The sequence below is a fragment of the Penicillium waksmanii genome (genome assembly GCF_028829765.1).
Source record: "Penicillium waksmanii strain IBT 27052 chromosome Unknown utg000001l:1.0-4852451.0:1.0-4856178.0, whole genome shotgun sequence".
NCBI lineage: Eukaryota > Fungi > Ascomycota > Eurotiomycetes > Eurotiales > Aspergillaceae > Penicillium > Penicillium waksmanii.
The window spans coordinates 3,335,787-3,352,361 of NW_026643248.1; the positions used below are offsets into that span (position 1 = coordinate 3,335,787).

The window sequence follows — 16,575 nt, forward strand, 5'->3', positions numbered from 1 at the left end:
ACGAGGTTACACAGCGTGAACATGGAAGAGTGAAACAAGGAAAATATGCGCGAGCAGCGCCAGACAATTATCAAGCCACGGTCGGCAGCGGTTTGTCTACATTCAATTCCGCAGCAGCAGCAGCATCATCACAGTATCCAGCCTTGGAACTTGAAAGAAACTTGAATGACCACTATTAGGCATTCATTTGCACGATTTAGACCGAGGCATCTAGTCTCTACTTAGTAGATCTTCGAGTTGGCCCCGGGGTAGAGTCGCTCAATTTTCAGACTGCGTCAGAGTCGCTGAATTCTAATTGCCCACCTGCAATTGTCGGAATGACCCGATATATATTTCAAAAGATGGCGTACACACTACCGCATATTGTGAACAGATCAACTCTTGATGGACTAAGCAACCAATCAAAGGTCCCATTGAAGGTGAGATCAAACCATGCCCTGATTATTTGTCATGTTTCCGTGCCTCGCGGGTGATTACTTTCTTGTCTAGGCTCCAAGATCCCAAATGCAAACCACTGACTCGGATACCGAGTCTGTCTGCTTGTGACCGACCGAATTGCGGCGATCTAGCCCTAGCCAAAGCTGAAGGCCTGCCGTGCGACCGTTCGGGACTAACGATTGGCACCGAAGTATCAAACCCCGCGAATCAGTTCGTTATGCCTGCCCCCCAAAGTGGAAAGAGACTGTGTCATGTCGGTCGAGTATGCAGCAGGAGATTTTGTCGGATGTGCTTCGCTAAGTGAATAAAACGATGGCCTTGAAATACGATTCTTACATAGATTTCTCAGTACTGTAGGATTCACCTTCCGCTTGTGATCTAGCGAGTTTGCTGATGTTGAATCTATTGCGGCATAAGCATGTACCACGCAGTGCCTGAATGCCAACCCCAACCCTCGGTGTTCAGGGAGAAAGAGAGAGAAAAAAAAGCCACTCTATCTCCCCCCACGTTCTGCATCAATGTGCTTTCGTCAAGGAAATTTCCCGAGCTATTTGCCTTGTTCTGCATCGGAAGTACGGTGCATTTGAAGAAGGTCGTTGTTTTGCCCCACAATTTGGGCATCAAGTCTCGTGTCTGTTCGCCAGGAACGCGTTCGCCATGCAATGCACTAAGCAAACCGAACAGGTCGAGATCAGCACTACGACCTAGAGCAAGGAGATTGTCAAAAAATCCCCGTGTTGGCAGCGCGCCAGCTGCGGGACGAGACGCAAGCAAACGACAGTTCTGAGACAGATGATGTCTTGATGAAAGTTCAGTAACGATTAGCTATGAATATTATGGACCTCCAACTCCTGACTCAACATCAAACATGATAGCCTTGGGGAAGACCCTGATCTTGGGCGGTTGGGAGACGGTAAAACAAACAGAGCAGCCCACTTTGTGCCGAGGGACCCGCCTAACAGCTTTCCCCAAAGCTCCATCCGAACGGGGGCGATGTGAGTCGTTGCCGTGATCGAAAACTGGCCCGAGCATCGCAATCCCAAGAGCGGTCCCATGGTTCAAGATTAGGGGGGCCAACGGAGCTTCTCCCCAATTCAAGTTCTGTGCCGCAGATCGTAACCCTTGGAGGGGAGGGGGGAGAGATCGCGCACACTCACACGCGCCCGACTGTGATGATGTGGAGGGGGCTTGCATTCGGCCTTGGAGGCTGGTGATGCCCATTGGACACCCCCCGCCCGCATCATTCCCGGAGATTTCATTTCTCGCTGGTCGCTCTCGTCCAAGCATGTCTTTGTATGGAGTAAACTACTGTGCAGAACATGTGACTGGTGGGAGATGCACCAGTCGAAGGATGCGATGTGCATCGCAGAATTTTATTATGGACTGGCAACTGCAGAATCACCGAGACTACGTTGATTCGCGTTTTGGTTGGATGAAGGAGGGTCAATTCCGCACAGCAGACTCAATTCGGTAAACGCTTCGTTCTCCATGTGAATTTTATCCCAACAAGTGTATTACTGTATAGTTACTAAGAAAATATTCATACAGCTATACAGTAACTACGGAGCAGGTCAGCAATATCTTTTGGGGTGTCCAGAAAGGGTGCGCAATGCGCAATGCTCCAGTTCTAGACCGTTGACGGGGCAAACCGCCTTCGCTGTCTCCATTTTTTCCCTTTGATAATTTTAGCACACAAGCTCGAGTCAAACTCCAGCTACGAGTAGGAACAAAGCTAACAGCTACATCATTATGATACTACCTGGACCCCATTCATCCATCTATGCACGAACGAGTTTAAAAGATACATGTACATCCATGGATTTACATACTCTGTACAGCCTGTTGTTCAAAAAACCCTCGTCCTTAATCTATTAATATAGAACGAGAAGATAATAAATCTCTGACTGTATTTAGTACGAAGCAGAGTCCCTTTTGGCCCTCTTCAAAAGTACAAAAGTACTCTGACTCTCACCCTCAAGGCTGAACGAGGGGGGACGGTCTAAGACAGAGCGGGTCCACGTCAAAGATTTCCCGTCCGCCCATGCCTCGCAGCTGCATACGCGACGGACTATGCCCTAACTATGGATGCAAATGCAAGCCGCGGGTGGTTCTGCAATGGGACCGACGTTGCCTGGCCGTTCTGATGTTCACGATAGCTCAAATTTCACCTGGGGAGTGAGGATGTTGCGTTTGGTGGATCCCCACCAACGCCGACACCAACGCAATCCAGCGGTTCATATCTGAATGTGCTTTTCGCCCTACGCGGGAAGATGAGGGGGTGTTGGGTTAAGCAAAGGAAACAAAGAAAGAAAGAAAAAAAAAACCCGAACTTGTTGGTGGCTGGATTGATGTTGGATCATGGAGTTTTTCGTTTTTAATTAATTTTTTATTTGCCTCATTCTTTCTTTGACCGATATGAAAACGGCACGATCATCTAGTATCACACTACGGAGTACTTATCGTAGTATAATTGTACGGATATGCGACCATCAATTGCTCTCTTCAGTCCTCCGTACTTCGACTAGAGAGAAACTACCTATACTTAGTGTCTCCCCGGCGTGATGTGCACCGAACCAGACTTATTCCGTCCGCTGTCACTTGGGGGGGCCGGTTGCTGCGCTGTCGATCCCCGGAAAGATAGTTGACAGGCAACGTGAGGGCGAAAATTGCCACAAGGTGACTGATCGAGTCCGTGTTTGGGGCTGCAGGCTCCAGCACACGGCCAGTGCATTTCAAGACATTGACCGGAGTAAACCCCCACAAGAATTCTTCCAAGGGGGCGTTGTGATTCGCGCGGCACAGCGGGAGGCTTTTTTTTATGGTCGGCTTTCCTTTGCGTAAACAAATTAAAAACCACCAAAAATTGGGAGTGAAAAAAAAATTAGGAAATGGGCCTTCGGTCTGGAACGGGAAGCGTTCGGCAGATGCAAGGTGGATTCGCCCAAAAACAAGGTCTGGGAGCACTTAACCCCATAAGAAAAAGTACGGGTTGGTACGAGTATGGAGTACTGTTCAACAGTGGTACACTAGGTACGCTAACTGCCAGGCGAGCTTCGTGCTCCGTGCTAGTGGCGCCATTGCGGGACAGTATCAGTGTTTGGATTGCTTCTGGACTTGGAGGGGAGGGGAGGAGGGGTTTTCTTTTTGACAGAAAGAAAGAAGGTGGAAGAAAAAAAACACAAAAAACAAAGTACGTTAGAAAAAGAAAAAAAAAAAAAAGAAAATAATCTGTCATAGGGGAAATCCAGCGAGACACATAGCGGGAAAAGGTACTATTGGGCCCTAGGTACAGATGGGATGAAAAAGCATAAGGACCAGACTGCCGCGGGTGTAATAGTATTACCATCGAGGAGAGGTAAGAAACATAAAACAATTAAAGATTACCAACTCTATACAACTTACAACTACGTAACTCACCCCCGGTCTGTAATGCTGTCACAATATAACTCATCACCCCCAGTCAATACGGGGCCAATACGTCCGGTGGATTCCATATGGATCGTCCCGATCGAGTCCCAGAAGAATCAACTGGGTCCTCCTCGACTCCAGAGGAGCTCTCGTTCTTATTCCCTTAATCCCTCGCCCTCCTCTTTTCTTTCCTTTACTGTTCCATTTTGCAGTCCCTGCCTTTTTTTTCCCTTGATTTATTTCTAATTTTGATCCAAGTCCTTTCTCTTGGATCTTTTGTGCCATTGCCGCCGGTGGCAATATAACATTCATTCATCCCTTTCGTGACGTCCTCCGCCCTTGCGTTGAGGATCGAAAACTATCAACGAAGCGCTAGAAATAGAAGAAGGGGATTCCTATTTCGTCATTTACTACTGCAAGTCAGTTCGCGGGTCTTTACTCGTCCATCCTTGCTTTACGATCTTCATCTACAAAGCTGGCGCACTTGGACTCCCTTCATAGACGGAGACGCAGTGCATGATCCCCAACCTCGCATTGACACTCGAATTGCGACTTGTCATCCCTCCCGGCTGGGTCCTTCTTATGTTCCGGACTCCTTTCTTGGAAGTCTGTCACTGTTTATAGTTTGATTACTTGATTGTTATTGTCGAAAAAAGGGTGCGTTCGATCTCCCAAGTCCGAGACCTTTCTTTTGTTTCCCTTTCCTACCCCCCCAGCATTCCTCTGGGACTCCTCTCTCCCTCGACTCCCTTGGTATCGCGCATTCTTTCCCCCTCCACAAGGAGCACAAACAGTCTTCGATCCCTATCGTCCTTTCAGCCACCCGATCATTGCTGCGCCCGCGCCCTTAGGAAACGGCTCCAGTTGACCTTGATGTGTAGGATTATCCCAGCCATCTGTCGATCCGCCCTCCCTCCCCGCTCTCTTCTCCCTCAATTCACCATTCGACACTCTGTCCAATTCATCCTGTTGGAATAGTATCCAGCAAAGCATGTCAACTGCATCTATCATCGACTAAGCGCATCCGGTCCGTGACCATAGCGGTTTCTGAGAAACAATCACCACCACAACCAACAGCAATATCAACAACAACTTGTCCAACAGATACCATACAGAATAAAGAGAACAGATTCAATGAAGCCGAACATACCACCATTAAACATCGCTAAGTCGAATTCGCTTATCGACGACGCCGACGCCGACGTTGACGCCAACCCCAACAATAAACAAACGCCGGCTCGTTTCTACTCGAATCACGGCCAGTCGGAGGCCACCCCGCCATTAACGCCTCAGGGAACTAAGGAACAAGACATAATGGAACAAATCGAAGCCCCGAGGGCTGTCTTTCACAACTATCTCCGCGCATTCTATCCTTTCCACCCGGCCGGAAATGTCTCGCCATCCACAGTCACTCTACCCCTCGATCAAGGTGATATCATCCTGGTCCATTCCGTTCACACCAATGGCTGGGCCGATGGTACCTTATTAGATTCTGGACATCGAGGCTGGTTACCGACGAATTATTGCGAAGCATACGACCAAATCGCCATGCGTCCGTTATTAAAGGCCTTGACGGATTTCTGGGACATCATTCGTGGAGGATGCGGGTCATCATTAAAAGATTTTGGAAACCAGGATTTAATGCGAGGGCCCATCGCGGGGGTCCGCTTTCTACTGGTAAGTCCAAGTTAGCTATCGCAGCAGCTGTCGAGAGGCCCTGATCTACTACAATATAGATTTCCATGATTCCCCCCCTCTTTCCCCGCGAACCAGACTGACCCCCTCATCAGGAAAAGTCAGAATGCTTGACGCGGGAATCTCCGCTTGTCAAGAAATACGATGGGCTACGGAGGATTCGAAAAGCTTTGCTGTCCGATCTATCATCGCTAGTCAAGACTGCCAAACGATTTCAAGAAGTCGCCAACGGTACCCCCGCCGAAGATGAAGTTGAAAGCATCCTGGACGAGATGCTCCTGAAGGCCTTCAAGATCGTCACCCGGGGTGTTCGGTTCCTCGACGTTTGGGATCAGGAAGTTGGACTCACCCGAACAATCGCCGACATGGAAGCCGCTGGTGAACGGAGCCAATACGAATTGCCCCCGACCCCAGCATCCGACTCGTTCAGCACTGCCGACACTGCGATCATCCCCGATAGCTGCTCGGAACGGAATGAGTCGCGCCAGATGAGCCGCAGCCGCATGGATATGAGCCAGGCATCGATGCGCACGGAGATGTTCGAGCCCTCCCGCCCATTGTCAGTTTCAACGAAGAGGATATCAGTATCTCACCGAGTCTCCTACTCCGGACCCTCATCTGCCATTCGTGCGGAGAATTTGGCCTCGGACCGACTGGGCACTACCTACGATGCCTTCTTGGGTGTTCTTGGGTCGTTCATCGGCTTGCATATGCAGTCTCGCTCCTCGACGGAGCTGGTGACCACCACTCAACAAGCCGTCTCGTCCTGTCGGGCTCTGTTGAATGTGGTTGAAGCTGTCTGCGAGCATGACACTCAGCGTAGCGTTCTCCTGCAGGAGGCTCGTGAGGCTATGTGTGAGAAGCTATCCGAACTCGTCCACGCTGCTCGCGATGTCTTCCGTCCGGCTCATGCGCAGGAAGATGATCTTGTCTTTATGCCGGATGAGGGTAAGCGACTGGTCGATGCGGCGACGGACTGTGTGCGGGCTGCAGGAAACTGCCTGGCCAAGGCTCGACTGGTTCTGGAGCAGAATGGAGATATCGAACTGGAAGCAATTGACGAGGAAACGCCCAGTCAGGGGGTACCTGATATTGTGGAGGAGAAGACCGACCCCGTGACTTTGACTGAATCAACAGAGGAAGGAACCGAAGTGACTGAAGTGAATGAGGAAGGAACGGACAAGGGAATGCGCCTTCCCCCGCCCCCCCCTCCAAATTCCAAATGCGACCATCGCGACTTCCCTGACTGCCACTGCTCCTTCCACTCCCGCCCTCACCGATGCCGCCAGCGCCAACACCGCCAACAACCCAACAACTCCCTCCTTCTTCTCTCATCTCTCTTCCTCTCACACTTCTGCCCTTTCTTCCCTCCCCAACTCCGCCATCCTTCCCACTCACCTTGAAAACTGTCAATCCTTCTCTTCCTCTTACGATTCCTACCGTGAGAGTCACCCTAAGTCTGACGTGAGCGAATCCTTCGGTCGTGGTGTGACAAGCACGGGTAGTAGCTTCACCTACAACAGCCACGCTCGTGATTCCGAGATGAGTGGCGTCTCCCAGACTTCTACCAGGGCTACCTCGCCTGATATTGGTGGTAGCTTCACCGATAGCTTCAAGGTGCCTTCCCTCAAGGAGAGTCTCAGCCACTCGACCTTGGCCGAGGAGAACGAGGAGACCGAGGCTCACTTGCTCGAAAAGACCTTCGCCCATGAATTGGTCTACAGGGAGGGCCAAGTGATGGGCGGCAGTATGTGTGCTTTGATCGAGAAGCTCACTGCTCACCAATCCACCCCGGATGCCACCTTCGTCTCCACCTTCTACCTCACCTTCCGTCTCTTTGCTACCCCGCTGGAGTTTGCTGAAGCTCTCGCAGAGCGCTTTGAATACATCGGTGATACACCTCACGCTGCTGGTCCCGTTCGGTTGCGCGTGTACAACGTGTTCAAGGGCTGGCTCGAGTCTCACTGGCGCCACGATAGGGACAATGATGCGTTGGAGTACATCCTGAACTTTGCAAAGACTCGTCTCATGAATGAACTGCCCACTGCTGGAAAGCGCCTCGTCGAGCTCGCCGAGAAGGTGTCTGCCGTCCACGGCCCCGTCGTCCCCGTCTGGTTTCTTCCATGGGCAAGACCAACACCGCGATCGCCCAATACGTCAACCCTGATACCCCTCTCCCTCCTTGTATCATCGGCAAGAAAGAGAACCACCTGTTGAAGCAGTGGAAGGATGGCTCGGGCTCGATTAGCATCCTGGACTTCGATCCTCTCGAGTTGGCCCGGCAGTTGACCATCAAGGCGTCTCGTATCTTCTGCTCCATCCTGCCTGAGGAGCTCCTTGACACCGAGTGGACCCGCAAGTCTGGCTCATTGGCCGTCAATGTCCGCGCTATGACCACTCTGTCGACCGACCTTGCCCACCTGGTCGCTGACTCCATCTTGTGCTTGGAAGAGCCTAAGAAGCGTGCTGCCACCATCAAACACTGGATCAAGGTTGGAAATAAGTGCTTGGAGCTGAACAACTACGATTGTCTCATGGCAATCGTCTGTGCCCTGAACCTGTCCACCATCGAACGTCTGAAGCGGACCTGGGACTTCGTCTCGCAGAAGACCAACAACTCCTTCAACAATCTGAGAAACATCGTCAGTGTGGATCGGAACTATGTCGTCCTCCGCAAGCGCCTTCAGAACCATGTGCCGCCGTGCCTACCTTTCCTCGGAACCTACCTCACCGACTTGACCTTTATCGATCATGGCAACCAGTCCCTCCGCTCCCTGCCGACGGATGATGGTAAGATGGCCGGCATCAATTTCGATAAGCACATGAAGACCGCCCGCATTATCGGCGAGCTTCAGCGATTCCAGATTCCCTACCGCCTGACCGAGGTCCCTGAACTCCAGACCTGGATGCAAAACGAGCTTGTTCGCGTTCGCTCTAATGGTGAATCCACCGCGCAGAAGTTCTACCGCCGGTCCTTGATCCTCGAACCCCGTGTTCATGGCAGCTCGACCAACCTCCATGCTCAAGCTCAGGCCCAGGCCCAGGCTCAAGCTCAAGCCCAGTCTGAGTCCAACCCGCCTTCTATGCTCGAGAATGCCAAAGACAAGTTTGACTTCCTCTCTTGGACAAACCCCTCCAAGCCGAAGTCTATCGCCACGAATGGCTAAACTTTCATCTCTCCCTCTCTCGCACTCATCACATACACACACACACTCTCTCTCTCTCTCTCTCTCTCTCTCTCTCTCTCTCTCTCTCTCTCTCTCTCTCTATCTCTCTCTCTCTCTCTCTCGTTCTCTATGCAAGATACCCCCTTCTCGCTCTATCACCTTCACACATTTACGATTAATGACAACCGCGATTTCTTCTTCCTTTCTGGTCCCCCGTGTCTTATTTTATCATTTCTCTTGACCATCTTCATCAATGCTGGCTGCATATTTTGCTTTCCAAGTTTTCCTGCTTCTCCATCATTATGTTCTGTGAATATCCCCTTTTATTATTATCCTCTTCGGGCGGCGCTCGTCTTTTTTCGTTTTTGATTTCATCTTTCATTATTTCCTGTGAACCGCCGCGGGGAAATCGGTCCCAAGAAAAGCGCTTTACGGAATTGGGTTGGGTCTGGGTCTGGGTCGGCACAAAACGGCGTACACTCGGGGTTATCGACCTTTCATTTCGTTTCTTATCTTTCTTTGGTCTTTTCTCTCTGGTCTAAGGTGGGATTGGGAAAATACCGGGGGCTATGGGTGTGGGTTTTTGGCCAGTGTTTATCAACAGGCCACCATGTCCATCCCGCGAATCATCCTTTTTATCTAGAAAGGATAAGCCTCGCGGCTTAAGTGCAGCTAAAAGCTGCCTGGAATGCAACGAGCTTCGATCATCAATTTCTCCCTATGTAGTCTCGTCTTGTGTAATCTAGTAGTCATGCCATGCCATGCCGTAGTATGTCTAGTATGTACACTCTTTCTCGTTGTCTTTGTCTATACTCTCTCTAATCGTCTACTCTTATAAAGTATGTCCTCCGCGTTGAGGTATCTTCAATCTCTCCCATATCTATGTACGCCTCCGTATCTCATGCACATATGTACTGACTTGCTTAGTTTCACCGCGTCACAGACAGACGGGCTACTTATCCCGGACACCGCGAAAAGGTGCCAGTCTCGCCCGGGTGACCCCCCCCAACCCTATGATAAGGAAGAGGAAGCCCCCGTACACACAACGCCCGTACGGGTGGGCGTTTCTTTTTTTCGTTCTTTTTCTGGGGCTTCTGCTTTTTCCCATTCCCAGGCACAAACACCCAACGCGGGTCATGGTTCGGGAAGGGTGTATTGGGTTGACTGGGTTGAGTTGCTCTGCTCGCCCGTGTGTTTTTCTCCTCGATCTTTCGAGAACCATGCTAATGTCTTCGCCGTCTCCCCACACAGTTCCATCCATTCCCTTCTCAAATACCACGGGCGATGAAAATGAAAATATCTCGTAAAAACGAATTCTCATCGCCGTCTTTTTTCGGCTCCTTTCCGTTGATTTTTCCGTCTTTTTATGCTCATTGTGTTTTCGCGAGCCGAGCAGTAAAGCGCCACTAGCTCTTGACCATGTTCTTCCACGAGTGAATTCACAACCTGTGGTATTTCAACCGGTGGCTCCTCGTCACTCTCAATTGAATCAGCCTCCTCGTCCGATTCCGCGATGCTGGGCATCGGCAAAAGGTGTGTGGTGTATTCTGGTACTATCGGCAAGGCCCACATCATCAAATTATCCAGGCTTTTCCCAAGGTTGGAAGAGGTACATTGTTGACGCTCGGTGTATTGGACCTTGAGCTTTTGATCGAAGTATCCCCAAATAACGCGGACTTGGCCACCAAGGAAGGTGGTAACCAGCAGCACCTGGGAGGATGTTAGAAGAGTGAATGAGTGCGTGAGTCTGACGACCTGCTGGCAAAGGACTTACCGGGACGACGTGGTGCGTTTTGTTGTGCATGGAGACATTCTTGTCGTTCAGTCGCCACCAGACCCTTCTTTCCCAGTCTCCGTCTTTCATGAGTTGTAGTAGTACCTGTAGCTCAGTGACGGTGGGTTTGTCCGGGTTAGCGTGCACGTTCATCTGCAGGAGGGCCATTCGGTGGTTTCGTTGTTCTTCGACGACTTCCACGGCCCGACGGACTCTACAGTGGGACTGGGTATTGTTGAACTTCAGCTTTGCGTCGCGCGAGGAGTTGCTGTATAAGATAGTCAGAGTTTATTAAGATGGAGGATCTGTGATCTGAATTCCAAGCTGAGGGAGGGGGAGGTTGATAGGAGGGAAGGGAAGAAAGGAAGGAAGAAGCTTACAGGATGTCTTCCCATTCATATGGGACTGCCTTTCCAAACTCCAGTTCTCGATAGTGACGACCGAGTTGGATGTCGATCTCGTGAGAAAGTGCCTGAAGCAACTTGAGGTCTTTCTCAGAGTCGGGGTTTTTCTCAGCGTGGAGGATTCGACTTCGTGTCTTCATCAAGGTGGGCTTTTCGAGTTGGCCCAGATGATCCCGTCGTCCAAAGTATTGAGTCACGGATGGATGTGTGAGGCCAGTTTCGTAGTCCAGGTAATTAAGTTCGATACGGTTTTCCATATCGCCTGTGATCGTGTTGCCATCGGGACTATCTCGTAGACAGGCCAGGAGGGTAGAAATATCCTTTTTTTCTCCGTTGGTGCTCGAGCACCCAGAGGGGAACGCCGCTATCTCGAAATTGCGACATAGTCAGATGTTCGGGGTGCTGATGAAGAAAGTAGAAAGACAACGCCAGAATTTTCCTCCGGGGCTGGGTTTTATAGTGCAGAATTTGGGGGGCAGCTTCGCCGACTCCCAAAAGGTCCCCGACTACGGATTGGGTAGTTCCAAGGTAATCAAATGATTTCAGTCACTCCTAGGCCACGTCTACCTTTCGAAAGAGGCATACTAGAATTGAAATCGGCTTACTTATCTCTCACAGTCCCCTGGCAGGCCTTGCGCGAGCGACTCCCGGTCCCCGGAAAGAGGATTGAATCCGAGAAAAATGCAGATGGGAAGTATTATATAGAGTACGAGAGTCAAGAAATGTTAATATAGTATAAAGAAATAGACAAATAGCGACAGTTTGATTCGGTGAAATGGCAGGCGTATTTCTCAGCGAGACTTGAACGTCAAAGACTAGCGCAGAAGTCGAAAACCAGGGCGATTTAAGTTGCGAGATTCAATGTAGAGGTGGAATAATAACTATCAAGGTATATAAAACACGCCTTATGGCATGCGTATGAGAAGTCTGGAAGGCCGGCAGCTGCTGGGGCCTGGCTGAACAGGTAGAGTGCAAAGTTTCTGAGATAGTATGAAAGACGGGACATTTAGTCAATTTCATCTCCCACTACTAGGTATATGGCAGTCGAAATGCGAGCAAGAAGGGAAATGTCTGTGCATCATTGATACTGACTTTCCGTACGACTGCTAGGATTCTCATATAGCCATCTCCCGGATGACTGGGAGGTATGGATATCGGAAGCTTCCGGTGCCTCTGTCGGAGAATCTTAAAAGATTATTGAGCACAATTAGAGATGCTACCTAGGGGGGGTGATATACGCATGATTTGCAAGTATTCGCGAAAATTTTGCATTTATACAACTACTAGTTTGTATACTATTCCAAGGTTCGGATTTGATCACTGCATAGGCATTAAAACCTTCCAAGAACGGAAGGTGACCTTGATGTACCTTTTTGCATTCATTTACTGGTACTAGTCCTGCTCACAGGAACTTGAAGGATTGATGAAGGGAAGAATCGGACTTTTCAATATCAAAAGTGCAAAAATTAGTTGGAACAGGGTCAGCATGTACATGAGCTTCCAGGTGCACTTGCAGTGGTCGACGCGTCCACCACATGTTTGATCGTGATCGAACTCGCATGGAATACTAGGTTTCTTTTGTAAGAAATTCTTCAATAGGTCAACTTAGTCTCAAATTCCTTTTGTTACCCCCCCCCCTTGAACTTGGAAGACAGGTGGTCTTCTGCCGGACATCAGTAATCATGTAAACTATATCGGTCAGTTCTTTTTTTCAAAACATCGTCATACTCAACAATCGAGCCCGAAGCCCAATCTTAGTCTTATTTCTTTTTCTCCGAGCGAGAAAGAAGGTTTTATCCGATCAGATGATACAAATCCGGAGAGTCTCAATCCGTAAGCACGTGTGTAACCGTCTAGACCTCCGAATGAGGGGCAAAGCGATCTATCGCAGACACCTATTCAGGAGAGGATAATCCTTGCATAAGCCCCTCCGCCAACTTCCTCTCCTACATGAATGTCCGTGCCCCATCAAGGTCTAAAATTTCTAAGAACTGCAACGATTTGGAAGGGCGAAAAATGCAAGGGACGTGTCAGATCGTATATTATGTATGTAAATGTGGTTCGGGATGAGGAAGGGCCTCGTCGCACAGTGAACTTGAAGGGTTCGTGGTCATTGCATAATACAGATGCCTGAATCTGCATGCTTCTTACTTTCCAATGAGCTGGGACTAATCGGAAGCTGGTCAAACAATGTATGCGGGGCATATGAGTTTATGGCTTGCATGATGAGGGGTTGGTTCGTGCAAGTTCGTTCAAGCCCTGAATGACATATCATCAACCTTGGAATGATGTGGCGGGCTGAGGGTTCAACAGGATATTTTCCTTCTATGATCTGGCCATCGCTTTTCTTTAATGTCGGGTCTGTGTATTTGTATTTCATATGGCCAAAGAAGGAGTTTACCATACATGTAATTGTGTCCGTCAGTCTTGAAAGATCGGTATTAAGTGAAGACGACTTCGTCTTTAATATTCACGACAGGAAACGAGCCATCTGGGGTTGCACGAGTAGGTGGCTTGCTGAAGATGATAACTGAGATCGATTGCTCTACCAAAGGGTATTTGGACGTACCGCAATAGGCGATGTGGAGATATGTGGATTGTATGTGGCTATGGATATCTAATTCCCATACCGAAGTCTAAACGCTGCTGAAAAGTCCAAAGCATTATCTTCAAAGCAGTCATGCGGTACGACTTCTGCCTCAGAAGCCTGATGGACATGCTCAGACTGTGCCCGTAGATCGAGAATAGGGATCATCGAGGGCCGCCCGTGGGCACATTGGAATGGAAAAGCACATCGGGCCAATCTCGTGACTATTGTCTCGCACTCATCAATACTCAATGGGTCATTGAACATGATGGCAGTTCGGCAGGCACGGGAGTTGAGAAGATCGATGATTCCTTGGGGACAACCATTCAACTTGTGTACCCATGAATTGGGCAAGGCGGGATCATCTCCAATGGCGGTGTCCCCCTCACACGGAAATATATCTGAATCGGACAAGGAGTTCTTCAAAGATGTCTTTGATCTGTCTGCCCCCCTACCGTCCTCCTCCCTTGTCCAAATTTCCCGACGGAGCAAGTCAATCACCAAATCGGGCTCAAGACGGCAACGTTCGGCGATGAGAACCGGAAGTGTAGTCACCAAAACTATAGCTCCAGATTGAGATGGTTCAAGTTTGTATTGAATACCCCAATGTCCAAAGAATCCCAAGTATTTCTGAAAGAGCATTTGCTCTGTAGATGAGACATAGAGCGTAATAGGATCGACATCAGTTGTGCTGACTGTATTGTCATGAGTCGAATCAACCGGTCTAAGGAACATATCCTGGAATAGCTGTTCAACACGACATCGCTCATCTGCTGCATGTTGATCTACCAAGACAAGAACGTTGTCTTGGCCACGAAAATTGCCGTCGGGAGTGGCGATATCCATCTTCGCAAGAATGAACTTTCGATCTACCTGAGAGATGATAGTTGCCCCTGCAAGAACTTGTCGACGGAGCTTGCCTCTAAATTTAGCAACCCGCGCACCACCTAGAGATCCAATGTCCTGAAGACAGCTGTGCGAATTGTTGACGCTATTCTGTGGATAGTTCTCACCAATGTCAAGATTCGGCACCGGGATCTCTGTTCGACTGAAAATAGGATTATCCCATGACTTAAGCAGATTATCGACCCATACGTTCTCCGCCGGGGCGCTTTTTCTCTGTGGCTGTTCAGTCGAACCAGAAAATAGACTACCGGATCGCAACCTAGGTCCAAGGGACACCGATTGAGGATCGAGTGTCTGGCCTGTGCGTGCGTTGATTGAATGGGACTTTCCTGTACGTGGATCGGTCCAAGGTACATGTTGATCAGGAAGCGCATCAGACAGTGGGCATCCCGCCCCTTCGGATTCTGCATCTCGATGAATCATCGCCGGGAACACGGGATTAGCGGAGAGACGATGTGATAAAATTGAATCATTCGCATGGAGTTGTGGGCTTCTATTATTCCGTGGACGCTCCGGAAGAGACTGAAACTGTCGTCGATCCTGGAGATGGTCCTCATTAATTCTCGGGTCGCTGGGAGTTTCAAGAAAGGGCGCCCGAAATGAATCATCCTTGGCCGATTTAACCCTTGACCAGTTATTGAAGTGTTGGCCGGAGTTCACAGCTTGAGACCGTTGAAACGTGGGCAGTTTGACCCGAGCACCAAAGCCCTCTTCGGTGCTTGTGACGGAACTCCCATGCCTGGAGTTTAGAGAACGCCCGACGCTTTTTCCATCGCTAGTCTTATTTTGATCCACTCGGCTGGATGGCCGGGCTTGTCGTTTTGAAGCACGAGGGCGCAGATTTTGTTGTTTGAGGAATTCCAAGATCATGGCCCCAAGGACATCGATGATACGCTGGAGGGACTTTTCGGAGTCTGGAGCGATGTCATCCGCATCATCACAGAGGCTGTGGGATGAGCTCGTGTCAATTCTTATATAGAACATCGGCCATTTATTAACGGGCTTTGTTGAGCTTCGGCCACTCATGCTGGTTTCGGAGCGACCTGGCCCAGACGAAGGACGAGGAAGGGAGACGACCCGGGATAGATTCCCAGTACTACCAAAGTCCGACAGAGAAATCATTCTGTTGACTTCGCTGAACAGCACATTGGAGCCATTGCAAGACAAGATTGGCGTGTTACCCAGCGAGATGAACTGAAGCTTCTTCGAAGGGCTGGGTTCAGTTGAGATAGCGGCGCTGACCGTGAGATCGGGGACTATGGCAGATAAGACATGCCATGTATTCATGGTCGGCGATGTGGCTAGGCCAGATTGTGATAGAACCGAGCCAATACGCCCAAGATTAACCCCATCCACATCGGGCTGTTCGTTTCTTAACCGAATTGAAACCCGCTTCCCTCTCTCGACATCAGTGACATTCAGCTTGGATAGCTGATGATTGGCCAGCATGAGAGAAGCTAGCAAGTATCTAAGTTGCCCCCACTCTCGCTCCAGCTCATCTGGTTTCTGGAATGCGAGAGCACGACTTTTGACGCGCACCGGCATATTGCCGAACAGGTCATTGACGGTCACACAGGTACCGTGGTCACCGACTCGGAGATTCTGGTGTGCTGGGGCAGGAGTCAGCCGCGCAACAGGTCTTGAGTGATGGAAAATGATGGAGTTCGTGGTGGTATGTTGGGAATGACGAGACGTCACGGTTAGCAGAGCCAGGGATGCCAAGGAAGCCAGATATAAGCCTCGATGGCCATACATGCCAGGCTTTTGAAACTTTGACGTATCTGCACAGTATCAGTGGCCGGTTTGATCGCAGATCGCGAGCTCACGTTGCCTGTAACATACAATGTGCCTTTCCAAGCCCACCGGCTGTCTCGAATTCAGCCTGGGGAATACCATTGCCATCGTCTTCCACGATACAGCTTCCACGTTTGAAATCCACGGATATGAGAACCGTTCGTGCATTTGCATCCAAAGCGTTTTTCACCAATTCGACCACCACGCCATTGAGATGGTTGATTGAAGTGGAGGATTTGATTTTGGCAATCACATCGGAGGGAAGCGGTTTGAGATCTCCGGGCGAAGGCATGGCAGGATAAAACCTTGTCCAAAGGGTGGTGTATAGTTATTCAGCAAGGCATACTCCGTATAGGATTCCACAGATCGCGGGAATATCGCCAGTGCATGATGGCTGTGGCT

General features: G+C 49.8%; 4 protein-coding genes across 4 annotated transcripts; 2 read left to right on the forward strand and 2 right to left on the reverse strand.

Annotated features, from left to right (window-relative positions):
• Nucleotides 1-1,816: 1,816 nt before the first annotated feature.
• N7481_001223 (uncharacterized protein) lies at nucleotides 1,817-2,077 on the forward strand (the record flags this gene model as incomplete). The annotated part of the gene is made up of 2 exons (XM_057260442.1): nucleotides 1,817-1,908; nucleotides 1,987-2,077. The coding sequence occupies 2 exons, from the start codon at nucleotides 1,817-1,819 to the stop codon at nucleotides 2,075-2,077; spliced, it is 183 nt and encodes a 60-aa protein (XP_057128274.1).
• Nucleotides 2,078-4,980: 2,903 nt separating this feature from the next.
• Nucleotides 4,981-8,708, forward strand: N7481_001224 (guanine nucleotide exchange factor; the record flags this gene model as incomplete). The annotated part of the gene is given in 4 exon segments (XM_057260443.1): nucleotides 4,981-5,523; nucleotides 5,637-6,701; nucleotides 6,715-7,650; nucleotides 7,674-8,708. The coding sequence occupies 4 exon segments, from the start codon at nucleotides 4,981-4,983 to the stop codon at nucleotides 8,706-8,708; spliced, it is 3,579 nt and encodes a 1,192-aa protein (XP_057128275.1).
• A 1,317-nt stretch (nucleotides 8,709-10,025) lies between these two features.
• On the reverse strand, nucleotides 10,026-11,143 carry N7481_001225 (uncharacterized protein; the record flags this gene model as incomplete). The annotated part of the gene is made up of 3 exons (XM_057260444.1): nucleotides 10,026-10,418; nucleotides 10,483-10,750; nucleotides 10,863-11,143. The coding sequence occupies 3 exons, from the start codon at nucleotides 11,141-11,143 to the stop codon at nucleotides 10,026-10,028; spliced, it is 942 nt and encodes a 313-aa protein (XP_057128276.1).
• A 2,360-nt stretch (nucleotides 11,144-13,503) lies between these two features.
• On the reverse strand, nucleotides 13,504-16,465 carry N7481_001226 (putative DNA mismatch repair protein (Mlh3); the record flags this gene model as incomplete). Its single annotated transcript, XM_057260445.1, has 2 exons — nucleotides 13,504-16,160; nucleotides 16,222-16,465. 2 exons carry the CDS (start codon nucleotides 16,463-16,465, stop codon nucleotides 13,504-13,506), a joined length of 2,901 nt encoding a protein of 966 aa, XP_057128277.1.
• Nucleotides 16,466-16,575: the final 110 nt, after the last annotated feature.